Source organism: Tinamus guttatus, unplaced genomic scaffold, assembly GCF_059628265.1.
Source record: "Tinamus guttatus ecotype Peru unplaced genomic scaffold, ASM5962826v1 Tinamus_guttatus_pri_ptg000314l, whole genome shotgun sequence".
NCBI lineage: Eukaryota > Metazoa > Chordata > Aves > Tinamiformes > Tinamidae > Tinamus > Tinamus guttatus.
This window is the reverse complement of record NW_028288848.1, coordinates 5,475,223-5,502,167: the sequence shown is the minus strand read 5'-3', so window position 1 is coordinate 5,502,167 and position 26,945 is coordinate 5,475,223. Positions and strand designations below refer to the sequence as shown.

At 47.3% G+C, this 26,945-nt stretch overlaps 1 protein-coding gene across 1 annotated transcript in view; it reads left to right on the top strand.

The window, feature by feature from the left end:
* The first annotated feature begins 7,855 nt into the window (after window positions 1–7,855).
* Window positions 7,856–26,945, top strand: part of NEURL1 (neuralized E3 ubiquitin protein ligase 1) — a 139,010-nt gene continuing 119,920 nt past the window's right edge. The window contains exon 1 of the mRNA XM_088528655.1: window positions 7,856–7,994. Coding sequence (XP_088384781.1) covers window positions 7,910–7,994 — 85 coding nt within the window. The 5' untranslated portion in view covers window positions 7,856–7,909. The remainder of the gene's footprint in view (window positions 7,995–26,945) is intronic.

Below are 26,945 nucleotides of genomic sequence, written 5' to 3'. Positions count from 1 at the left end.
TCGAGATAACAGTCTCCATGCACAGACTAGCTGTCCTCAGCTGGCAAAGCAGAACTGAGGCTGACACGTGCCTGGGGGGCCAGTCCTCAGCACCAGGATGGGATCGCACCCCTGCAAAAGGAGGGTGGCCCCTGCTTTGCTCAGCTCTGCAGCGCCTGATGTTCTCCTGGTGAAAAGCGTCCCATCATGAGTGCACTCCAAGCAGTCTTTGGGAATCAAAGGGGCTTTATGCTACCAAGCTTGACATTTCTGTGTTTCTGGCTCACTACCACCATTTGAGTCACAGCACAAGAAGGAGAAACCACGATGCTGACGGCACCGAGCAGGCTGCACAGCCAGTGCCACCAGGACAGAAGGTGACTGCTGCTATATCTAGGTCACCCCTTTCTGCTCCAGCCCAGCCCAGAGTGACCTGCCAGAGAATCCCGACTGAGCCTGGGAGGGAATTAGAGAGCAGGCCCTTCTCCAGGATCTCCGAGGGCGGCACTTAGTGCCAGGAAAGCACGAGGTGGCTGCTGGGCTGGGAGCTGCCAGGAGGTGCCAGGAGCCACTCCAGCAAGGAATGCGCTGGGAAGGGTCTGGGCAAACAAAGTTGTTATAAACGTTGCTAGCCCTCAAATGCAATAGGCTTGGGAAGCACAACCTTGAAAGAAGTCCTTTTGTGGGCAAAACATCATGCAGGCTCAAGACACACTTAACACCTTGCAGTTGCCACCCTGGGACAGCTGACTGCTGAGGGGTGTACCAAAAAACTGTTGGGTGCCTCTCTTTTGACAGTGCAAGCCAGAAACAGGGTGTCAAGTACATTTGGAGGTTCAGTCTAGTGGCCCTTAACGCACCTCCTCTTTTGGCAGCTGACGCATTTAAACATTTGCTTTTTGCAATATTCCCCAAGAAGGTTGACTTCTCAGCATGACGTAAAGTTGGCTTGCAATGACCCAATTAGAAATCTGGGCACCTCCAATGTTAATTGCAGCAGCAGCTCTAATTAAAAGCAAATATTTGGAAGGAGAAATAGGAATGGGATGTGTGGTTGGCATTGGCATCTGCCACTAAAGTCTTGACTCGTTTGTTGTTCCTGCCTTAATAAAACCCGTGCAGTTTTAAAAAGAACATATGATTCCCTTTAAAAGGGAAATATCACTCAAACTGTCATGTTCTGCCACAATGATCTGTCTGCCTTTTCATTAGAAATATTCACCATCTTGACTCAGATGTCAAAGTGACACTGAAGGAGAGCTCCGTTGTCCATGGAAATGTTTTGATGGAGAAATTATGCAAAAGTAAAGTGAATGGGAGCAAAAAAAGAAACCCAGGAAACTCAATAATCTATGGAGCTAGCAAAGCACCTTAAGGTGCTAGGGAGGAATTTGCGGTTTTCATTGCTGGAAGCAGGGGGTCGATCTGTCTGACAGGCAGTGAAACTCCCAAAGGAAGATCAAAAGCTTGATTATTAGCAGCACTAAAATCCTATTAGATTTCTCTTTCAGATCAAAGGACCTTTTAAGGAGGGAGAAGCTGATTCCCCTGGAAATTATTGGCTTTTCATGTAAGCCCCAGCACCGCGGCAGGATCTGGGCCTGGGGGACAGGGCACAAGCGAGCTGCAACAGCGACCCTTGCTGCTTCTTGGAGCTTTCCAATGTGCAAGGAAGCAGCCTTGGGGCTGCTCTAACGTGTGCCTGGGGCTCAGAAGGCCCTGCAGAGCACCCAGTATGGGAAGCACAATACGCTTGAATTAAAAAGAACGTAAACACTCTTTACCTAAGTACTGCAAAGAGGATATCTTGGATTTGCATGCCAGAGCCTCAAAAATGTAACCCACATTTGGGAGAGAAACTATCGAACAACTTCTCCCACGTTATTGCTTTCTCCACAGTTAGTAACAAAAGTATAAACAGTGTTTTGAAAAAAAAATGAAAAAGATGTAGAAGAGCATCATTCTCTGCTTGTCAGAATAGGAATCAGATCATTATTAATACTTTTGCCCCATCAACAGACTGAGGTTCATTTGCTGAGGAAAGGAATAGTCTGGGATGTCTCTTGCAGGGTTTCTCTAGCTGTTTACTAGATATGGCTGACACAGCTGCTAACTCCAGCACACTGCCCAGCCCATCGAATGCCAATTCCATATTTGTTGTCCTTGGCAAGGTGTAGGACCCCCTGTGAAGCTTGGACTTACTAGATCCTCCAGGGTACAGAGGGAGGCAGAGGGTTGTTCCACCTCCTTGTACCTCTCATCTTCTTCTGCAAGTTTTCCTGCTCTGGCAGATGTGGGAAATGTAACGTGGACTTCGAACCGATGGAGACGACAGCCAAGCAGGGCTAGGACATGCTTTGTCAGAGCTGTGGGGCAAGAAACCCTGCAAAACACATTGCGTGTGGGGCAGGGCCTGAAACAGTCTGAGATTCAGGGTATAGGAGCGAGCTGGATGGAGCGTGCATGCAAATACCGGCTAATTTCTACAGAAAAGGAGAAGGGGACACAGTTGATGGATGCTGGCATCCATGGCTAAAAGCAGGAGTCAGCCTTCTGGAGGAGGGAGCTGGGTCTCTGAAAAACCTTGAAAAAGCTTGATACCACCAGGAAAAGAAGCCTAAGAGGCTGCGCAAAGCAGCGGAAACACGGCTGCAGCGCCAATCCAGATGAACCATTTTTCTTGCTGTGTATATATGAGGCACCAAAGTGCCATGTAAGTGGTACTGCATCCTGCCTTCAGGGTCAGGCAGCTGCTTCTGCTCTCGTGCAGGTGGCGATGAATGGGAGAACTGCTCGTGTAGAAGTCAGAACAGAGACAGAACTGATCTAAAGCATCAAACTTGCCATACCAAGCAAGTTTTCCAAGCCTGTGCACAGTGGAGACTGTGTTTCATTAAAGACAAAAACTTTTTTGCTCTCCCACTAATACAAAACAAATATTTACATTTCTTACAACAGAGCTGTCCTTGGAATTAGCTTTTTTGGGGAAGGAACACTGAGTTAAATCACCTCTCATGATGACCTTTGGTTGACTGCTGGCTGAAGGTAAGCATTTAGAAACGCTGGTTTATTTGCATCTTCATATCCGTTTCCCCTCTTAATTTCTAGACATATCTTCAGTTCTGAGATGCACCAGATGCTGATGTGATATCTGTTGTCTTATCAGACAGAGAGGTCTGTCAGAAGGAAGATTCTTGCTCACCTGTGCCTGAGAACAGCCTCTTGTCACTCTGTCTTATCTCAATTCATAACGCAGCACTTTGCTTCCATCCCATCTTATTCTGACATCCAACCCTGGCCCACTTTCAGAGGTGACAGCAATAGAAGGAACCATTCCTGACGTAAAGGCTGCAGTGTATTTTATTTTAGAGTGATGCATGCCCTGATCTGGCAATGAAAAAAGAGTGCTGGCTTTAGTGGTGGGAGATTCACAGCCTAGGGCAGTAAATGCAGCAAGAATGGCATCAAAGTATGCTTACTGCATGGGGTAAGATGATGAATGGCTAACCCAGGGTCTATAGCTATACAGGAAAACTACTGAAAAGCTGTTTTTTCCAAGTAAACCACTGTCAAAAAGTGAACAAAGTATGCCCAGGTATCAGACATGATTATTTACAATACTGTCTTTTGGGCAAAGTGAAAAAGGCACCAATAGTATGAATTCTGGACCACAACAAGCATGTCAGTCCCCAGTTATTCAGGCAATTTAAAAAAAAAAAAGTGGAAATTAGCTCAGCAATTAGGTGCACTGAATGTCTCCCAAATGATCTCCTTCTCCCCATGGCATGCAGATCTGCGCGTTTTCAGGCTATGAGCGGCTTTTTCTCCCACTTCTGTGGAAATTCTGATTCTAGGCATTTAATTAGGGCCAATTAAGCAGCAGATGATTTCTTCTGTGGATTCTTCTCCCGTGTATAAAGGAATTTAATTAAAGGGTGTGTGAAATGAGGAGGGCCCCGTGCAACAAGCCCTGGTCTAGGAGGGAGATACAGCTAAACTCCAGCTGTGGCCCCAATGCCACATCTGGCAAGACAGTTGAACAGCTGGTTGCCTCAGTTTCTCCATCTGCAAAAGGAGAGAAACAGTCCTTCCTTTCGACTATTTTTGGGAGCAATGAAAGGCAGTCAGGCCATTATAAGTCCAATTTTTTTAGCATTTCCGTTGTAGGGGTATGTGTGTCCAAGTGAATGGTCCGGGCTCCTGGACCAACACGACCAAGGCAGAGTCTGCTGACTGCTCCTAAGTTTTATTCTTGCTCCTTTCTTGGGTCAGGTCTCCTACCCTGAGCATCCTCTTGGGGCATAAACTCATGTCTCTGCCCAAGCCACTGGCAATGATGACTCGGGCTTCTTGTGGAGTCTTGTTCTTATCATTCCCCATAATTGCACCTTGTCTGTGCTCACTTGGTTTCTTGTGAAATCCTCTGAGGAATGAGGTACCTAGAAGGCACAAACATAGGCTTTGCAAAGGAAATGTTCAACCTCGCTTGCTTGATTGCTGCATAACATGTGGAGCTAGAGATCTCTGCAAAATATCGAGAGTCCTTAGACAGAAATCCTCTCGTCTGATCTGGCTTCCTTCATAGTTTGAGAGCATGCCTCAGAGTGCCCAGTCTGGCAGTCTGTCCTGTCTTCCTTCTTTGATGAGATCTTCTTGCAGGTGACAGTAGCTGTTACCCTCAAGCCGTCTCAGAAACTCTATTCTACTCTCAATCCCGCTCCTCTTTGACACACTCCTGAACTGAAAAACTGCAGCCCATCCATATGCCCAGCTTTTGGACAGAGAGTTCTTGGATGTTCTCATGGCTTGAGGCACCAGACGTTATTCCAGCAACCCCCCGTGACTGTGTGCTGACTCTCCTCATGCTCCTTCACAGTCAGAGCAGGGATGTTTGCACCTTGCCACTGCTGATGCTTATTCTGAAGAAGGTGCAGCCGGCTGATAGCGTCTTCTGCACTGACTCTTCAGCACAGGCTACAGAAAGGTGTCCAGCTGCCTCCATGCAAATAACAGAAGATGGAGGGGAATTGTAATTCAGGATGAGATATCTTGCTCTACCACTCAGCAGTGCCTTTCCACCTGATGCCCACTACCTAACAGGTACCAGGCTGGTACTAAGAAATTGCATGTTCCCCAGCAGCTATTTCAAATGGTATCACTTATTCTGAGAAACATTGAATTTCTTCAATTACTGGCATGAAAGTCCTGCAGATTTGGCAAGTTGTTTCAATACTCCCTGTTGCTCAAGCACAAGATAGAGGCAGTAAAGCAGAATCAGTAGGATCTTGTTTGGTCTATCAAGGGCCTCTGTGATCACAGAGCATATTTCTCACCTTGCTCAACATTTTTTTTTTGTGTAGAAAGAGCTGACATAAGCTGGCAAGAACAGCAAAAGAAGAAAAAAAAACCCTCCTCTTCGTCCCTTACCCAACCACGGTCACGAGCAATTTCAAGGCTCTTTTATACAGAGAACCAAGATGAACCACAGCACAACTCTGATGCTCTTTTGCACAGCTCCTCCCAGGGCTGCCTGTGGTGTGGGGCAGACAAAATCCATCCCTCAGGAGTTGAACATGCTGCTAGGGCAGATCCATGCAGCTCCCTATTTTTACAGATATAACTGTGCTTTACCTTGGATGTTCAGTGCAAAATGGGAGCTGGCTGAGGACATGATCTATCAGCCATGTTTGGCATAATTTACTGTTAACGCTATCAGTTGGTGCAAAGACTAAACTTTTTGTTGTTTAATGTCTTAAACATGGCTAGATTTGGGAGCGGAAGACCCTCTCCAGGTGCTACCGGGAGCGGGCGCACGGGGCAGTGGGACAGTGCGCAGAAAGCGCAGGCAGCAGCGGGCACAGCGCACACTTGAGTGCTTGCAGTTTAATGGATGGCTGCACAGAGATGTTCCCTGCGCTATTATACGCATTTCCCCCGTGCTGCCAGTCCGAAACACTGCTACTGTTCCCTTTCCATGACCTCGTTTATCCAATGCAAAGGAGCATCTTCCCATTGCCTTGCGATAACACCCCCTCGCACCACATAAACACAAAGCTTCTCAGAAATGTAGAAAGGGTCGGTGCTTCCTCAAGGCTGCTTACAGTGCAAGGATAGACACAGGCACGGATTAGACAAAAGGAAATAAGAGAATAGAAAGGGAAAAAGGGGATTTTCCTGCAAGCTGCTGAAGATTCAGCAGGAGGGCAAGGGTGGCTTGATGAGTCGTCTGCAGCAGTCAGGAACTGAAGGCCACGCGAGGGCCATTCCTGGCTTGGGTTTCTTTGTGAGCTCACTGTAATGAGCTGGCTGGAAATAAAATGTCTGTAAAAGACCTAAGTAAAGATGTGACTCAGGTGTGGTCTCACCTCTGCTCGTGAACTTCTGCCTGCAGAGGCTGCTGGCTCCACAACGTGGCGCCAGAGAAGGGCCTGAGGCACAGGAGAAGGAGAAGGGCCTGAGGCACAGGCAGCAGCTCAGGTCTGACAGGACCTTGAGGTGTCCGGGGCTGTGGGAGTCACTTGGCCACCTCTTTTAGCTTGCTAGAAAATGAGAAATATGTGGACCCCTTATGCATGTTGGTTCCTCTCTGTGTCCAAGAAGGAATAGGACCATTATACACAGGAAGGTTTAATCTCCATGTGAGGAACTTCTTTACTGTGAGTACTAGCAGAGCACTGGAACAGGCTGCCCGGAGAGGTTGTGGAGTCTCCTTCTCTGATCTTCAAAAACCTGCCTGGATGCCACCCTGTGCCATGTGCTCTGGGTGTCCCTGCTGGAGCAGGGGGGTTGGACTAGATGATCTCTAGAGGCCCCTTCCAACCTCAACCATTCTGTGATTCTGTGATTATGACTCCTTGGCCCAACCTCCTGCATCATGCAGACACCCAAGAACCCTCATCCTGATTTCAGGATTTCAGATTTTGGTAATGAGTTCTAGAAGTTTTTTGCTGTGACCTCAGAAGGGCTTCCACTTCTCTTCTGAGGACATAGAGGGCCTTTTAGACTCCTGACTGGCAAAAACATCCTGAAAATATTGATGCACCTGCTCGACCTCAGCAAGAAAAACTTCTCTTGAGTTTTACCAGGAAGAAGGAGAGGATGGATGCACAGATGTGCACAATGGGTGTTACCTTATGGAAGAAGACTGAATACTAAGAATTTCATTCAATGGGAAGATGGATCCAACCTTTAACACCCCCATGTAGCTGAACTGAAACTGTTCTGAGCTGCCAGCGCTCCGCAAAACCCCAGGAGCAGCGTGCAGGGTGGGATGAAAAGCAGATGCCATGGCACAGCTGCCACAGCTGCAGGAGAGACTGGGCTGGGCCCCACAGGCCCCTTCCCATCCCGAGTTCGGGTGCTCTTGGCCACCGCAGTAACAGCGGCAGCCGGCTGGCCCTGCGCACCCTTCCTTGGCCGGGAAGGGAAACCTCCGGAACGCACAAGTCTCAAAAATAACGGAATAAAGAGGTGCGGGGGAAGGACCTTTCCTCATGTTAATGCGGCACCGCCAGGTCGGGGGCCGCGGTCACCTGCGGCGGCGCGGGGGGGCGGCACATCTGGGCGGGGGACACATCTGGGCGGGGGGGGGGGCTGCACATCTGGGCGGGGGGGCTGCCCGTGCGGGAGGGGCGCGCGCGCCCCGGGCGACCCCGCGTGAGCAGACAGGCGTCTCCATGGCGACGGGCGGCGCGGGGGGGCGGGGGAAGCCGCCGCCCCGCCCCGCCCCGCCCGCCCCGCTCCGCTCCGCGGCGGCAGCGCGGGCCATGGGGGCGGCCCCGCGGCGCGGCCGCTGCGGGAGCCGCCGCGGGCGGCGCTGAGACCCCCCCGCGCCGCCGCAGCCCCCGGGGGCGGGCGCTGAGCTCGGCTCGGTTCGGCCCTGCCCGGTTCGGCTCGGCTCGGTTCGGTTCGGCTCGGCTCGGATGCCGCCATGGGGAGCAGCTTCTCGAGTATCCCCGCGCTGCCCCGCGGCGGCCAGGGCCGCCTGCACCGCGCCCGCCACCACCACCTCAAAGGTACGGAGCGCCGGGACCCACGCGCGGCCGCGGCCGGCGCCCCACGGGGACGGGCACCTGCGGGCACCTGGCGCGGGGTGGGCACCCGGGGCGGGTGTTGCGGTGCGGGGACCCGTTCGCAGCGGGTCGGGAACGCGGGGGCTCGCGGCCGGGGACAGTCTGTGCCAGGTGAGCGGCAGCAGGTGCCCAGGGCGTCGCGGGAAACAACCTGTCGCCCACGGGGGATCTCCCCAGGCAGGTCGCCCCACGCGCGGTTCCCCGAGCGGCCGGGGGCACCCAGCGGCGTGTCGTGTCCGTCCCCACGCGGGGTGCGCGCGGAGGCGCCGTCCCGTGTGGAGCGAGCAGAACTTGTTGCTGCTTCCCCCCGGCGCCGCAGAGCCACGAGGAGCCGCAGCGATGCCCGTGTCCCCCTTCGCAGCAGGGCCACTGTCCCCCTCGCTGCCACCCTTGGCTCCGCGTGCGGATTAGCGATGGTGAGGGCAGCCCGCGCTGTGCCGAGGCATTTCCCCATATTTATGTTATTTCCCATGCTCCTGGTTCGGATATGTGTGTGAAGGAAGGGGATGCCGCCGCAGTGTTCCCAATGGCCACGCACGGAGGTGCCGGCGGGTGCCTTGCCTGGCACGGGCAGAGCGCGTGGGAGCTCATCCCGGGATGCCGGTGCTCGGCGAGGGCTGCGTGCCGGCCCCGCCACGCGTGGACGCAGAGCCCCCATCGCAGGGCCCGTGGCGTCCGGCTGTAGCCACCCGGGAGGATTTAGCAACAGGAATCCCGCTGTCAGCTGGAACCCTTGCTGGAGCCAGCGGGAGCAGATAAGAATTTACAGGCTGTGGAGCCAGAAGGGACGTGCCACTTAATCCGTTATCACCGCCTTACCTGAGATTTCCAAGATGCCGTGTATGAATCACCTGATTTTTGTCTTTTTTTTTTTTTAATGGCGCTTTTGTTTCTTGCTGCCCTTAGTTTCCATTTCCATTAGCCTGCTGCCTGTGCAGGGGCGGTGAGCAGAATTGCTCTCGCGCTGCAACGTAGCACAACCCCAGAATCATTCAGATTTGGAGTAAAGAGTTAACAAGGCGCTATGTTGTAAAAACCAAGCAACTGCCAGGGACAATATGTGCCTTTTCTGTCTGTTTTGAACTGGACTGCCTCCGGTCCTACATTTAAATGCAGAATAAACAAGTCTGATCAGATCTGACAGGTTCCTGTAAAATGGTCTGGAGGCATAGCATCAAAAGTATGAATGTCACACTGTTTTGTTGCATATCTGCCATTTAACATTTTGTAAAGTGTATTTTAATTGAAGGTCCCCTGTTCTTCTTCCCTTCGTCCCTGGCTTGGTGTTAGGGATAAAAAGAGCTGCTTGCTCTGTGATTACTGGGAGCCTTCGGCCACCATCTGGCACTCTCCTCCTTCAGATGACTTCTTCCTAAGCTGGTGCCAGGGATAATTTTGGCTTATTCTTGCTGCAGCCATGAGGGCATTAAGTTTTTGATAGTTGTCTGGGACTCTGAAGTCTGTTTCTGAACCTTTACATCTCTGTTCCCTAAGAAATCTCCATACGTTGTAGATCTGCTTCCTGCGTGCAGTGACACTGTAAGCTCTAACTCTTTTCTATTCTTATTAATCCTGCAAAAACCAGCAGAGCTTCTGTTGGACCATCCTCAGAGTAACGCACCAGTTGTCCCATCATCTTTACTAAAGCAGACCTTCTGAAGACCCCGAAATACTTTGGTGACATTGAAGGCATTATACAAAAGTGGCAGAAATTTTGCTCATTTCTGGTGGTCATGCATAAGAAGAAAAGTGTCCACCCTCATTCTCAATTTGTAAACCAGGTAGCTGGAAAAAGCAGGTCTTTTTGGAAGGTGCTTGGTGCCATAAATCTGGAACCCCTGGCTGACCTCAGAGGTGTTTCCTGGGTAGGACAATCCTTTAAAACCTTATATATTCAGCCCTTTATAGAAGGACTTTATGCTTCTGTTTACTAGAAACTGCAATTTGGCAATAGCATGAGAAGGTGGAGATGAGATTATTTTCAGCTCCTGTGAGGTTTTCATGCCCCATAGCCCAGATGCAGCTTTTTGCTGGGAATGATGGAGTGTGCTCCATTGCATCTTTCCCTAATGCCAAGCAAGCGGCTGCAAATACTGGGTAGCACTCTGCTCATGACGAGCTGCAGGAGGCTGGTGCCGTGGCCCCTGTGAACATGGTTCATGGTAGCTGTCACATAAGGTGGGCATGGCTGGTGGAAGTGGAAATGGATAGAAAAACTCCAGCCATAGCTAATCTCTCAGATTCTGAGATGAAAAGGTGAGCCAGGCGGTTCCTCTGTGTCTCTATCAGTGTGTCTGTGTACTGTTTAATTACGAGTACTGAGGCAGCCTGAGCTGTTCCCATCCAAGGGGCCACTAGTATTCCTAAGGTGAACATGCCCCGTGTAGCCCGTCCTGCTGTTCCACAGCTCTCCTGAGACAGTTTATGCAATTTCCTCTCTTAATTCTCCTTTTTGATTCTGGTGTAGTTCCTTCAGTTATCTTCTTCATCTGATGTCACAGCTTTCCAATTTCTGTACTTTTAGCATTTTTACCTTAGCTCTTGCCCAGCCTTGCTAGCTGTATTTAACACTTCCAGCTGTGATTTTAAGGCAGCTTTTAGGCTGCTTTTATTTTCCTGATTTGCTGGTCCAGGCTGTTAGAAAGGCAGTTTTTGCTAGCCCTTGGGTCAGAGGGGAGGACATGGGACCTGAATGCCGTTTCCTGGGCTCTCCAGGCAAGTGGCTCTTTGTCCTCACCGGTCTCTGTGTCCTGAGCTGCAAGGAGGCTTAGCCATTTCTGGACAGCAGATCGATGGGGCATTGTAAAGGCTAAGAGGTATTACTGTCTCCTGTGTTAAATCCCTTCCTCCAGCCTCCTACTCCGTTTTTCTGATCTCCACTGAACACTCTCTTGCTTTGGAAGATAGTGGGTGGTCACTAGCAAGATTTCTTCTTGTGAGTGTTCTCACAGTTAAATGCATGCGATGTTTATGCAAGAGAGTGCATCAAGAGTGCTGTGTGACAGAGCCAGCACAAATGACTTGGAGATCCACTTTTCAGCAGTGGCTGATTATTAATGGGTTATTTTTTTGTTATTGATACTACAGGCATTTGGAGACTCCCATAAACATCTGAGTCATGTGCTGGCATGGTCTGTGCCTAAAGATTATGCGATATTTACTGCTGTTCTATACAGATAACCTTTGCTCATGTGGGTGGGTGATTTCTATGGAACGAGCCTGGGCTCCAAAGTACCATGTGAAACAGGCTGGAAGGACCTTGGCAGGACGCTTCCTAGTCCCTTCTTATACCTAGGAAAGCCCAAGTCAGAGTCAGCAATTGTTTGCTGAAGGCTGTGCACTGCCCTCCCAAAAATGCAACTTGCTGGGAAGCAAATTACCACAGAAGCAGGAGCTGTGCTGTTTTCCTTGTACATGAGGAAATGACACGGTGATATGGTCTTTACCTGCATTTTAGCAGTTGCTATTCCAAGCATTATATGTCCTGTTCAAATAGGCCAGACTTCTTTTTCTTCCTCCTTCCAATAGTATTTTATGAGTGTCTGAAATAAAAGCAAAAATGCTAATCTGGCTGGTATAGGCATTTCAATAATTGTATGCTGTTGACAGGAAAAAGTATCCTGTTGCCAGCTCCATTTTGTGTACTTGCTGGATAACCCTGTGGTGGGAGAAAAGAGGCATTAGGGCTGATGAGTTTGGGATTAGAAGTGGGGATGCAAGTGGTGTCCCTGGACAGGGGGGCCAGTACTGTTGCTGATCTCAGTTATCTTCTCATGGGAAGATAAGTATCCTCAGCTCCTTTGGCTGTCATAACTGCTTCTTCTTTGAAGTCTCATGTCGCCTTCTTCTGGCTTTACAGAAGGTAGAGGTTCTCACAGACTCTGGCTTCCATCTTTGTGGCTTTAAAGGCTGCCTCCTGCTTCCCGTCCTTTTGCTTTCGTTCTCTCCTGGTTTGTGCTTCCTCTGACCCGCCAGTGTCTCTAGGGTGTAGGTGGAAGTTTTTTTTTTTTTCATTCAGGTTTATATGGCCTCCTGTCTTGTAATAGATTTTTTTTTCTCAAGCTACTGAACTTTGATTTATTGCACTTAACTCCCTATAATTGCCCAGTACTCCAAACACAGTCATTTACTAGACTTACTTCTCATTTCTCCTATTGCTTCAGGTATTGGTGCAGTTTGTCAGAAATTGCGCAGGAAATCTGGTGCTACTTTGTCAAGAGGTGATTCTCTGTATTTTGACCTGGGGCAAAAAAAGGCTGCTCTTGAAAACCACAAAGAACCAAAAGAGGAGTGGAGGGATCAGGCTGAAAATGTTCCTCCAAGGCTCAGTAACAGTCAAAAGAAATAAATGAAATTTAGAAATTATAATGAAGCAAAGCAGAAGAAAATAGAGGCTGTGATTACATTGTTGTGTGAATGTGAACATTGTGTGTAGTTATGACTCTTCCCTTTCCCCATACCAAAAACGATTAGGGAAAAACTAGAAAAGAAATGGAAAAGGTTCTGAGGTGGGCATCAAGGATGATCAAAAGTCTGAAATAATTTCATATAAGGAATGCCTGAATAAGATAGGACTCCTACCTTTGGACAGAGACTATTGGCATGGGAAATGATCAAGATCTGCAAAATCCTGACTGGTACGTAGAGAAGGGGCAGTAGAGAAGGTTCATTGTTCCTTCCAGTACAAGGACAGGAGGACATCAAATGAAGTCAGCAGATTGCTGGTCCTTTTGAACAAAAAGAAGTTGTAGCCATCTCCAGTGGCTCTGTAGAGCTCATTGACAGTGGACATTACAAATGCCAAAATGGGTCCCATTTTAGGGGAGATTGGGCGAGATCATGAAGAGGAATCATGTGAAGCAGCAGCAGATGGAGCTGGGATGTCAGACCCTGCTGTGGTGGATGGCGGCCCTCCTCCGGCCTGCTCTGGTGTTGGCTGGTCTCCAGCTGGATCCATGCTCTCGGGTTGTCACTCAGTGCTTCATTGCCATGGCAGCCTCCAAGTCAGCTGTAGAACATGCTGGGTTCATTTGGAGAGAGCAGGGGTTGTGATGAAGCCCCTGTGCAAACTCCCAGCACATCTTGGACGAGATACAGCAGCAGCATCTGCCCTGCTGTGTGATTTCGGCGGGCAAAGGTGCTGGTGCATTCGTGGGCTTTCTGGAGGGAGAGGAGGCAGTTTTCCTGGCTAACTTTGAACTCCTGAGTGACAAGGGCCTGAGGGCCACTGCTTCATTTTGCTTTTGAGGCTGCTGATGTAGACGCTTTTGTGGGTATCACTGTATCTGTGAAGGTGTTTAATACAGAGGCTTGGAAGATCTTGCTACTGCTAGGATTGCAGGAACCAGCTACTTCTGCATGGCTGAAGTTGTTGCCTGTGGCACGTGCGTAAGTACATGTTGTTTTGCTTCAGGTGCATAACTTTTCAGGTGGCTACCAGGAAGCAGTAGGTGGAAATCCACATGTGCTCTGTCTTGGTTTGCCTTGAAAATTTAGGACATCTGAGCAATCTGGGCCTGACCTGTCCTGAGGAGTGGGGTTGGCAACACGTCTGCTCCAGGATCATCTCTGTCTGGACATGGCTGATTTAAGTCGGACCTCAGCACAGCACCGTGCTGTGCTCAGCTCTGTGCAGCACGCTGCCAAATCCCAAAGTGGTTCTTAACTTTAATCACAGCACTGTGCACGTGCTCAGCTCTGGGCTGCACACTGGCAAATCCCAGAGTAGTCTGGAGCTCAAGAGCTGAATTCTAACTGAAAATTAGAATCTGGTAATGGTTAAAATGTCTGCTGTGACTATAGCACGTACACACGAAGCTGAGCTAGCTTTCAGCCTAGCTACCTTGGGTACTGCTGGCTGTGTGGCTGGGCAGTGGGGTAGACACTTAGGGTTGTTACTCACACTAAGGTATGTGCTCGTGTAACTGTGTGGTTAAAATGGAGCTGGTGTAGATTTTCACCAGTTCATTATTGAGGCTCTCTACCTGCTATATGAGAGTTGCATGTAAGACTGCAGTTTTACCAGCATGTGTATATTACTCATTATTTAGCCTTCTCATTACTTAAATTGAATAGGATGTAGGGCAGAGCATGTCATGGCGATGCTATATTTATGTAATATTCTGTTAGTGTACCTTAGCTCAACTCTTTGCTGAAGTGTAGGGAAGGATTCTCAGTTCTCAGAAAACTGTCAGGTTAAACCTCAGGGCTCTTCTATGCAAATGTCTGAAATGTTAATCTTAATAGTTCTTGGCCAGCCTCGGAAATAAAACACCATGCAAATTTTCTTTAGCTAATGCAATGCACAAAGTGTAAACATTTTTTTTTAACTTGCAGTAAACTCTTAGAATAAATTCTGAAGGTACTGGCATTGCTTGCAATGTCTCTTCCCTCTCTTTACTCCTTCATATTCAATATTTGTGGTTTCATGCTGGTAACATGGACACTTCCACACCTTCCTTAACATGTTGGCTCACACATATGTCCATGGACATATGCAGGGATTCCCTATTGACCGGCTTTCAGAGATGATCTCACCATTTTTCTGATATATCCAGAACACATGCTATGTCCAGCATTGGGACTTGGAAAGATTGGCAGCTTCCAGGTTATTTTCCAGTAGCAATACAGTCCTTTCAGCAAAGCCATGTCTGGGAGCTCTGTAACTAGTGCAGTTAGTAGTAACTAGTGCAGTTAACTAACAAGTGTAGCTGCTGGTGAACGAAGCTGGTGGATTAGATATAGGGCTATGTGTGTGTGTGTATATATATATATATTTATAATATATAATCCTGCGCTGGTCTGTCTTCGTCTTGGTCTGCTGACTTGTTTGCACTTTCACCTTTGTGCTCCCTTTGCTTGTGCCATGGAGGGTGACTGGGTGCAATGTATCAGGCATGATGAAGACTTCACGTGTGCCTTCAGAAACCGCTGCTGAGCGTCTTCCTAGCCGGGCGAGGGGAATATTCTGGGAAGCAATGGTGTGAATAGTTGAGGAGCAATAAAGTTAATGAAGATTTCCTCTGACCCAGTGGGATTGTTTCTCCCTTTGGAGGTATGCTAAAAAAGTTTCTATGTTGAGTCAAAGAAAAGGTTCTGTTGGTTTTCAAATAAAATCTGGGTGGATGGTTGTGGCAGGTGGGCCGGTAGTGACAGGTTTTGAACATTTCCACACACTTTTCTTTGAGGAGATTCAGGAGGTATTAGAGGTACCTTTCCCAAAAGTGAGAGAAAGGTGGCGCCAGTAGAGACGTCTTCTCAGGAGCAGTCACGTCTTTCCTGAGATGGCATTTTTATTTTTAGTGGTGGTATTGATTTTGGTAAACAGGGAATCTCAATGCTTGTAAGAATGATCTTAGTGCTTGCGTTCACTGAATTTTATAGTGTTTTGTCAAGCAAGTAAAAAGAATTTCAACTGCAAGGTGTATTTATAGTCCCTGAAAGTGCTGCATGTGGTCAAAGTATCTGCTAAAAGGCAAATAGATTAAAGCATGGAGGGCCAGAATTTTCCAATATGTTGCACCTGCTTTCCGGGTTACCCTTTGAGAAGAGGTCTGATCATATGGGGCAGCCGACAAGAAGCCGGTGCTTGGGATGCTGAGCAGAGCCAGGAATGTGGACTCCTTTGTCCCAGTAAAAGTAACTAGGGGCCCTTCTGGCCTGTTGGCTTCTTCCTTAGGGACCTTAATGGGAGCATGAAAGTCTGACCTTGGCGTGGGGTCGGGCTGCTCTGGAAGCCTGGCCCCTGTGGCTGCCGTCTGATGGACTTTCACACGGGGATGGTGCCCCTCCGCACACGGAGGAGCGGGGCAGCAAAGTGGGGACGGCAGCAGGATGCAGGTTGCTGGGGATTCAGTTTCCCCATTCCCAGTGTGCTTGTCGGGACCATCATCCGGCCCTGGTGTCCTTGGAAGCTGCAGCTCACCCCCTGACCCTGACCTGCTCCGAGGACACGTAATCGCGTTGTGCTTGATTCATTCTAATTTACACTGACTTCCCATATGTCAACATACGATTTTAAACCCCCACTGATCATCTTTTATCCTCTGTTAGGCATAAGCTCTGCTTGATTTCCCTTTAACTGCCACTTGGATGGAGACGTGCCTGTGTTTTGTGCTCTGCTGCTCATCAACACCATCTAATGTAAAGATTAGCTTTAGAGTCTTAACTTGCTACTGGACAGGCTTTTGCCAGGTAAGCCGAGCAGCCATAGATCCTGAGCTTACTTGAAATCCAGGTTCCAGCTCTTCATCAGAAGGTCAGTTCAAATCTCCTTCACTCATATCTGTTTAATTTTGCATTTAATTCTATTGATATTAATCTGGATTTATTTGAGCAGCTAGTGCCATTGCAGTTTTTATATCTATTGTGCGGGATCATTTTGGTCTGTGATAAACACTTGGTTTTTACCTTTGGCAAGTGTTTACTTAGTAGGAAGGGATGAAGTGGTTTCATATAGAAATATTACATAGCTTTAGAAAGCATGATACAAATAACTTTAAAAGTTGCCAACAGAATCTGAGTCATTTGAACAGATGTGACAGAGAAAGGAGAAGAAATTTGTGCCTCACTGATCTATTATGTTGCAGCATTTCTACACAGAAATATGGAAAGATGAGTTGAGATGATTTGTCTATAAAAATGCAGTAAACACATTATAAAGGACCTGGTTAACCTCTGACGTACAGTGCTGGATTTCTACATGCCCATCAACTTTCTGTGCATCATTCAATGTATGTGCTCTAGCAGTTCATCCCTTTAACAATTACATGCTTTTCAGGGATAAAATTTACCTATAGGGATACAAAAAAATCTCCCTATTTAAATCTGTGAATACCTTCTTTGAAGACCTCTTGCAAGTTGAGGGCTGAGATGCCAAGTGATAAATCCTGACGACCGAGAGCCTTATTCCTCCGGCTGAAATCCGTCCAGCCCAACAGCCTCTTTAGACAACCTGGTGTTGGGTGTGTTCCCTTTACACAGTTGTTCTCAGCCTGTATTGGCACGAATTGGCAGAGAGATTAAAAAATAGCTGGAACTCTCAGCTGGAAAAGAGGAGGTCCTGTGGGTAGGAAGTGCAGCAATGGATGGGACAAGCTCTGCTAGGGCTTGCCCACGCTCTGGGTACCTGGTGGCTGAGTAGCTAATGTCAATCCAACCTGAGGCCCATGAGGAAAAATTGCAAAGGGATGAGTGGGAAGAGAGACGAAAGGTAAACTCCCAATTGGAAATGTTAATATCACATCCATTATGAATAACCCCAATGCATTTTTTTTGAAGCTTCAAATGAAGTTATGACACAGGGAAGTGTAAGGCAAAATAAAAATTTCTTACTTGTTGTGGTCTTACAACAAAGGTTTTGTGATATACACCCCGCAATGCTACTATAAATAGTCCTGTTATCTAATCTTCCAAATCAGAAGATGACAGAAGATGACGACTAGGGAAGCAGTTCAGTGTAGCTTTTAGCTATTTTCCCACTGCTTCCCTTGCTCCATGGGAGCATTATTGCAGTGCCTCTTGTGATTCGTATGGAGACAACGTTATTCAGAAGTACAGGATGTCACTAGGAGGAGGAGAGTCCAGATAAAACCCTGAAGATTTATGACACGGTTTAGATAAGGCCGTGTAGGAACTGTGACAAGGGAAGTCGCGATAATTTGCAGTGTAGCAGTTCTTTCTAGGGTGCGGTGAGAGCGTTCTTCATGCTGAATGTATAGGGTCAGGTATGGAGCGGGGGGTGTTTTAATGAGGTGCTTTAAATGCTGTCCTGCAGAGACGACCAGTTGCCTAATGATTAGCCAAGACACATAATGCAGTATGTCCCTGTCCCAAGGCCTGACTTACGGCCTGATCCCAAACCAGCAGAAAGACCCTAGAAAGTGGTCAGGTGCTAGTGGAGGACCTTAGAAAATGATCAAACCTGAGGAATTGTGTCTTATGGCAGCTGTTGCCAAGAAGCAGAGAAGAGAGCTTGTGCCATCCCTCGTCCTAAAATAGACTGATGTCTAGGGAGGTAAAATGATTTATTTATTTTTTTGCACAACAACTTGGCAGCAAAAGTTCATCCCTTCCACACAGCAGTTCTGCATCCTCTCATCCTCCATGGCATCCTCTCTGTGCTTGGGAAAGCATTGACTTTGTGCCACAAACTTTGCTCCTGGAAGTACTTTTTTTTATTTGTCGTGCTGCTGAACTGAAGCAAAGGCTCCCAGTGCGTATTATACACAGAAGCAGCAGAGCAGGGCCCCTTTGCTCTGATTCTGGAGGCTGTTTGAAGTCAGTAATGGGTGTCATGGGTGTCAGGTAGTTAAGTCCTTGCATGAGTTGATTTGTTAAATTAGAAAGGGTTAAAAGGAGGAGTTATTTTTGGAATAAAAACATTAAATAGTTATGTAGTGCTGGAGAGTTCCAGCTAGGTATTGGATGCTATTTTATTATTCTAAGTGGTTGTCCAAAGTCCTCAGACCATCAGAATAGAAAGCTGTGAGAATAACACATTTCTCTAGATTTACACCAAAATACTTGAGCTGAGTTCAAAGAACTTAATGTCTTTGCTTGTGACATTCATTGGTATCTTTAAGGATCCAGCCAAATGCAGAGCCCCAGCTCTGGACTCGAGAGGCCAGTAATTACAAAACGGAGTTGCTCCATTGCCCCTAGTTTATGGCAACATGGCTCTGGGAACGTTCGGGAAAAAGGGAAACTTTGCAAGCAAAGAAATGTCTATTTACATCCTTTATAATTAAATATATTTGGTCTACATGTACAAATGCATATAATTTATTGTTACGTAATTGCATTTTTTTGCTGTAAAGTTATGCATATTTGCACATTAACATGATGGATGGGGTGGTTTAATTTTAAATATATCTTTTAGCATATTGATAAGTGGCCAAACCACTAGAAAAGCTGTTACTTGCCTAGGAAACCATCGCAAGCACAGCTCTTGGTTCATTTTGCTCTTTCTTCCTCCTACCAGTAGTCTGTTGTGTTTCTTGTTTAATTTATTCTCTAAGTTCACCTTAAATAGCCTCTGACATTTATTTTTTGTATATAGCTCATTTATAGTTCTATTTTTTATTCTATTTTCTCATCACCTACTTAATCAGTCTTTTACCCTTATTAGACATAATTTAGCCTTTTAAAATTTCTGTGGGCCATCTTGAAGCCCTTGAATGGTGATTATTTAAAGCGAAATGAAGAGTCAGGATGAGACCTCACTTCCAGTGCCTCAGAGCTCAAAATTGACGTTAGTAACTGCTACTTATAAATTGCCTGCTGTGCCCCACAAAATAATATGATGCTGTAATTATTTATGACAGTTAAAATGCCCTGAAGAATTCAAATAAAAGCCAAATATATAGGGAAAACATATCCCATATAGGAAGGTTATTGTGTAAAAAATAGCTGTCTTGCTTTGTCTGTAGGTCACATTGGCAGGCCAACTGGAAATATGTGCAAGACATGGATTCAAGACGGGCTCGTTTTCAGGGGAAACTCCATAGCTGCTGCTGTTGGGCTATTTTCAGGTGTTTAGATGAGTGAATGACCCAAATATCGTTTAAGGCTGTGACTATTTCATTTCCATAGCAATGCAAATATGGTCCGTAAAGGCTAAGAGCTCTGCATCCAATTTAGCAGTGTTGCTTTGGCAACCCCATGCAGGATGCAAACAGTCTCCTTGGAAACACTTCCTAAGTGTCATTAGATAAGCGATGGTTACAAACACGGAAGCAGATCGGGATGAGAGACAGGCTCTTGCATGATGTCTTTTTATAGCCCCAGGCATCAGGGTCGATCAGGGTGGTGAAAGGAGGGAGAAAAGATACTTTGACGGCCATCGCTCAGGTTTGTGTCCTGTTGTGCTGTGGAAAAGAGCACCTGCAGGGACTGGGGTCACGTAAGCGAAGGGAGGACACGTCCCTGCTCACGGATCTGCGTGTCGGAGCCTGCAGAGCAGAGTCCTCCCTCTGCTCCAGGCCAGGCAGCTCTCCTGCCCTCCTCGTATCATCATTCCTGGTCTCCGTGACCTTCGCATCTGCACGTAGCGCCTGCAAGAGGGAAGGAGAGCCCAGAGCCCAGTAGCACAAGTGCAGTCCCACCACCTTTGCTCAAGAGCCCCAAGGGCTGGAGGTGCCGTCAAGCGCCAGCTCTGCCCTCTCCTGCCAAGACATTTCCCCTGCTCTGTAACTTTGCTCTCTAAATTTGGGCTTATTTGCAGAATTTTGAAGACTGTTTTCTCAGAGGTAGTAGCAGGGGGGAGATAAAAGTAGGAATTGGGGCTATTTAATGCTCAGAAATGGGGCAGTTATTTCTGCCCCATTATATAAAGTCATATAAAGAGTGTCATGAATGGAGGCAGCTTTCCCAGCACTTACAATAACTCATTTCTTCCAAAAGCCTCAGGTGTTGGACTGAAGGGGTTACACTACTGGCTTTGGTTTAAAAACTCTTCCGTTTTTTATACTTCTCTGTCACCAAGAAAAGCTAAAAAGCATAAGAAGAATATGATCTAATGGCTCAGAAATCAGAAACCAAACAAAAGAACTGCCTCTTCTTTTGTTTTAAACTGATCTTTGTTTTGATTCCTCTGGGTTAGGCCTGTGGATCTCATCCATGGAGCCTCAATGCGTGGTGTCAACTGGACACATGAAACAGTGATGGAAGGAGCCAAGTCCCCAGGGGCATCCAAAGACCTTTATTCTGGTTTGGGATGAAAGTTTGTAAGAGGAGGTGGTTTTATTTTATCAAAAGCTTGGGCCAGCTTCAGTGGGCCGAGGCAGCTGGTGGACTTGGACTTCTGTGCCTTTTTCAGGAACCATGTGGAGCGAAACTAGGCCAGACCCTTGCAGCCAGCAGTGCCTGGGTGTGATGTTCAGGTCCACATGAAAGGACAGTGACTGGGACTGCCTGGTCCAGCGGTCCCCCCGTCACTTCAATAGCGTGCAGCGTCCTGTAATTCAGACACCTGGCAAAAGACGGTCCCAGTGATTGCATTTATTTTTCCTATCCTAAACCAAGCACTGAATTCAAAGGCCAACAGCCTCTCTTTTCAAGGAGAACGTACCAAGCAAAATAACATCACTCCCCTACAGGCCTTTCCCCTCCACTTGGCTTTCTTCCATCTTCATATCGCTCTTATCTCAGGGCTTCTGCTCTGAATGTCAGTGCTAATTAACATGGGTCCTTGGCCGTCCCAGCACTTCAGGTGAGTTACAATCCAGCATCTGTTTGTGCACTGGGAGCGGGTCCATCCCCACCTCCCCAGGGGAAGCCAGGGGGCCTGTTAGGGAATCTTGTGTCCTTTGGGGAGAACCCAAGGACCCGTGGGATAAGGGAGGACTTCTCTACACACCCCTCCCTGCTGCTCTGGGTTCTCGGTGCTCCTGCCCTGGCTGCGCTCGTGTGCGACGCTGCTCCGGGGCCAACCTGGAAGAAGGAGCAGCTGCTTTTGTGTTCCCGATGCAGCTTCCTGCCGCACCTGGGTTCTCCTTGGAGACCTCCCGCTCGCACGTGGAGCCAGCAGAGCTCTTGAGCGCACACGGGAGCGCAGGCCCCCGTGCGAGGCCCGGAGCCAGCCCCTGTCTCTGAGCTCGTGCACCTGCGACAGGAGCGCTCTGGCTTTTGTGCAGATATAAACACTTTCGATATGAGCAGGGCAGTTCTGGCCTCCAGCCTTTTCTTAGACCTTGTGTTTCCCCTCTACACCACAGTGGGAACTGGGAATTTCACACTCCACCAGAGCAAATCCCTGAAGAGGGAGAGATCCTGGTTCCCCATCCAGCACCTGAGACTCCCGCGTCCTCCCTCTGTACCCCATTCCTGACCGCCTGGTCTGGCTTTGCTGCCTGCTCTGCGAACGTGCTCCTGCGCTTGCAGAAAAGCAAACGGAAGAGTGAGATGGCAGCCAAAAATCCTCCCCAGGCGACGCGGGCAGCCGTGGGCGACCCTCACGCTGACGCGGACGTCTCTCCCGTTCGGCGTTCCCCTCCGGCGCTGGATTGCTCTCCGCAATGCTCTTTTTGCTCAAGTGTATTTGTTACCACTTTCTATCCGCTGCCTGTGCAGCTGGAGGCTGTGCTGAGCCCCCCGCACTCATCCTCACAGTCTCACACAGGCGCTGCTCACACTCCTATCCATTATTTTTATATCTTTAGTGATATTCTCTGTGCAAGAGCGTGAGTTATCTTTTTGATGAGCATCCTGGTAGCAGAATATTAGTGTGTATAATTAAGTTAGTATTTGGCTCTTGAATCACACTTTCATCCAAAATTGTCTTAATTACACAGCTGCTCCTCTAGGAATTAGGCTATGTTTGGATCTATAGGCTAGATATATTTGAGAAGAAAAAACTCCTTTTCTATTTTCAAACTACATTGTAAACTGTGCTCTTTTTTTTAAGGAGGGGGAGAAGTAGAGAGAATTGTATAGCTGATTTTTGTTTTCATCCTGTACATAAGGAGATGGGGCACAAACTCCCCTGTTTTATCTTACTCCTGAGTTATTGAGGGAATCTCGCCTTCCTTGGGTTGGTTCACATGGTGTTTTTTTCTTTCTTTAACCACTTGAAACTCAGGCATCCCTAACAGCCAGAAAGAGGATGAAGGGGAATAAAACACCAGCTTCCAGTTTGCTAACCATAAAACTAGCTTTAGCAGCAGCCTTAACTTCTTCGTGTTGTAGCAACATGGAAGAAAAATGTCTCTAGACGGGCCTGCAGGATTACTTTAGCTTTCTGTGATGCAGCTGAGAACTTATGCTCAATTTTGCTATCAAATCTTCAGCTTTAAACACTGCAGCTGTAAATTAGCAGCCCCTGCTGCAAGTGTGCTGGCGCGTGGAAGTGCACAGTAAATCAGATTATAGCTACCCTTCATTAACTCTGATGCACAAGACTTCAGCAGTAGAGGTTTGATTCAGGGGAAATGAATGAGGATAGTTAAAGTCAAATATAAATAGAGCTCATTAAAAAACAAACAAAGCAGCCTCTGTTTCATTATGTGACTCTTAACTGCACCAGGAGAGCAGAAGCAGTTCTCATTAGTGGCCTCTGGCAGCCTTGTTCTCTGCATCTTCTGCAAACGCCCTCGCAGCCTCCTAGGAGCTCAGGGGATGCAAAGCCCACGTGCACCCTGCGCAGGGAGGAGCAGGGGGAGAGCAAAGCGAACGCACGTGCGTGCCTGCAGACCCCGCCACGACCTGGAAAATCAGGATAAGCTGCATGTTGCAGAACACGGGGTGTAGGGGTCCTGTGCCCAGTTACAACCACAGTTGCATGAATTACCCGCTGTTCATCCCAGTGTAGGTGGATTTGTTCGTTTCTGTTGTGTTTTTTTTTTTTAAGTGCCTGTGTTTTGGGGGAAGGGAGAAAGTTAAAAAAGTTGTGATTTACTCAGAACATGGAAAAAATCCAGCCAAAGCAAGGAAATATAGCGTATAGCAGCCTGTGCAGAAGAATTAAGGGCTGCAGGATGCTATTCAGAGCTTCCAATTTACTAATGTACCTTCACCCATTAGCTTCAATGAGGCTTTCACTGTTGCTTTATTGAGTAGGAAAGCTAACCTTCCTGAGAGCCTGATATTGAATGCTGGAAAAAGGATATTGGACAGTGTTTGAAAGAACGACTAGTAGTTTGGGAAAAATCAGCTATTTTTAAAGCAAAGCTGAAATAATTTTTCTTTTTAAAAAGGTGTATTCAAGGGAAGACTGCATGACTTTCAGTGCTATTAGTACGATAGCCCAAGTGGGAGATTAATGTTCTGGTTAAGGAAATAAAAATGCAGTATCTCCTGAGCAATTTATTACCACATGCACTGGAGAGGCAAACACTAGCTAGCAGCTTTCTGCTATTTATGATTGCAGGAAAACATGTGGAGCCTCTCCGCCAGCCAAACCACCAGTTCAGACCTTCTCTTATCACCAGTTCAATCCCAGTGCGAGTAGCCCTGGGAACACCAAGTCAAGTCGCTGGTATTTTAAAGCAGTATATCATCTTCTGTTCAGTGCAGGTTTCATTGGCATGATGCCTGAATGACAGTCACAAGGGCTCACTCCATTCAATTTTGTGTGGAAAGTCATTCCAAAGTTTTCATTAATTTTAATTCATGATTGCAGAGCAATTCAGCCTGTGCAGATGGAAGTCAGTAGAGAAGTGTTAGTTCATCTCGCTTTAATATTTTTTATGTATACATATGTTTTACACAGAGAGTTGCGGCTTACTCAGAACCTGGACTGGACTATGTCTGACTGTTTAATTACTGTTTACACAGAAGTAATTTGCAAAGCGTTAATTTTGGAAATCAATACACTCCAGTCCAATAAATATTTAATGCTCCCATCTGCCATTTCTAGATTAGTTACCAACCCTGTTAGATGAAGTCTATGAAACAGTTCTGCTGTTGATGTAAAGAAGGGTTTTCAGATCCAACTTGAATGAAAACCTAGGAAAAAGTAGGCTCTCTAAACCAAATTGTATTGTCTTTTCTTGATCAAACATGCAAGGGGAGAATACTCCCTGTGGAGATAACATTATAGCAAGTAGGCTCATAAAAATTACATCTTCATTTACAGAGAGAAAATACATTGAGTCTTTCTTAATGAGACTATGTGTCATAAGTCAGAGTTCAGCTCACACTGCTGTAATCAAAAAAAAATCTGCTGATGGGAGGGCAATTAGGCCCTGTATTAATAGCCTGGGATGGGTAGACTGGGCAACTAAGCTGTAGTAATAACATGGGACTTGGCTGATGCCTCTGCTACGCCTTGGAGCTTGCTCTACAGAAAATAAGCATAGGCCGGCTGGATTGCAGACAAGCTTGATGGGCTTGAGAAGCAGACGTTGTTGTTCTTGGGTCCTCAGCTGGTTTCTCTCGGTTTTTTTTTTTTTGTTGTTGTTTTGTTTTGTTTTTTCCAGCTGCAAAATGGATTGGGTATTTTAAGCATTAGTTAACATTTGTCAAACTCATGGGGAGAGACCTATTTTATGAATCACCCTCCTGTAACAAGTAGCATCTTTACCACTGGGAAAAGCCTAATAAAACAAAGGGCGCGATAGTCGTCTTACAGGGCAAAGGGCAAGGGGAGGTGGAGAGGAATGAGGCTGAGCGGCAGTTATCAGGAAGAAGAGGTGAGAGAGCAGGAGAGGAGGAAGGGAGACATCCCAGGAGGGATCGGGGAGGTATCCTGGGTCAACACAATGAGTTTGATCACGCCAGCAGGTCTATCCACTGGGCAACACCAGGAGGCTGAGGGCACCTGAGAAGAAGATGGCAGCTCCAAAGACTCCGTTTCTTGGAGAAATCTGGGCCTGGGATGTGGGGAACAGACCCACAAGTAGGAGAAGGAGAGCTTTGGGAGTGGGGCCTGAGAGGACCCACCACCCCTACCCATGTGGGGGTCCAGTGTGGAGCCGGGATCCCCGCAGGTCCTGGCAGCCTCCGCCACTGCCTCCCGCGGCTGCGAAAATGGGGGAGTGAAACTTGTCTCCCTCAGGCTGCGCAGACAGCGACTTAATTACAGATATTCATAGAGGACTTGGAGCTCTCTGGATGGGAATGCCCTGTGCCAATGCAAATGTCATTGCTCGCGGTACAACACAGGCCTTGATGATTAGTTCTGTTTTACTGTTTTTCTGGGATAATTATGTATAATTCATGTGTTGTTTCATCAAAGTGTTTGCCACTCAGGGCTTGGCCTCATCTTCTTAAATAGCTGGATATAAAATTACAATGTGTTCCTCCAGTGAGACCATATTTCCAGAACATCATGACAGCTTTATTATGACACAGAGTTTTCTGTTTAACTAGAACAGATATAGTGAATTATCCTTTAAAAAAATCAAAGTCTCTTGTGGTGGATCATTAGGCTTATGCCATTTTCTATACGAGGTTGCTCTAAATCAACATATTAACACTCTGTAGAGGGGCCATTTGTGCTATGGCCTCTAGGCTTTCTTCCTAGGTCAGGATGGGCCAGTACTGTTCATGGGAGGCAAACTGCAACGCAGCACACAGAGCAGGGCAGATTTTCCAGCAGAAGAGGATCTGCCTTTGAGTCCTTCCCCAGCCTAGTGCTAGCTTCCAGGGATTATCCCTTTGGGATAGGTAAACATGTAAATGAAATTAATAGTGACATATCTGCATTAAAAAGTTTTGGATTATGGAAAAATCTTCTGTATTGCTACTACTATGGGCTACCTTGGTTTAACCAGACACTACACACAGATGCTTTTTTTTAGTGTTCATGGGAGTGGTGATGTGCCAGAAAGGAAAACAAGAAAGCAGGGGAAATGGTTTTGGAAGCATAAAGTTTTTAGTATTGCTGCTTTGGTGCAGGTCACTCCTTTCCAAGCTTTTAAACTTTGTGGGGCAGCAGGTGCTGAATGGCTGCTCTATGGCTCAATTAACCAGCATCTAACTTCAGAAAATCCCTAGTGGCTGGAAATAAGAATTAAATTCAGCAGTCATTCTGGCTAATGCTATACCTCTGCTGCTAGTACCAGCAGTATCTCTTCAACTGAAAGGAGGAGTGGTGTCTCAGGCAGTTTTCTTGCTGTGTTGATCTGGTTTTCTGAGGAAGCCAGACCCAGTGGTTTGTGCAGTGCGAGGCATTTTCTATGCCTACAGTCTCCTTTGCAGCAACCTCTGTAGGAGCATATAAATTAAGCACTGCAGAAATCCACTTGTTAATGGACGACAGCATGGTCTACTAGTCACAGCATGACTTAGTGGAGATAAATCCCTCTACTTGATATTCCCAGCTCTCCCACGCAGATGCCAAGGCATTTCACCTCTCTGTGCCTCGCTGTGCCAATGAATAGAGGAAGGAGAGACGTAGCGCTGCATTATTATTATGGTCTAATTCTAATCAGAGCAGAGTGGCAGGAAACAGCA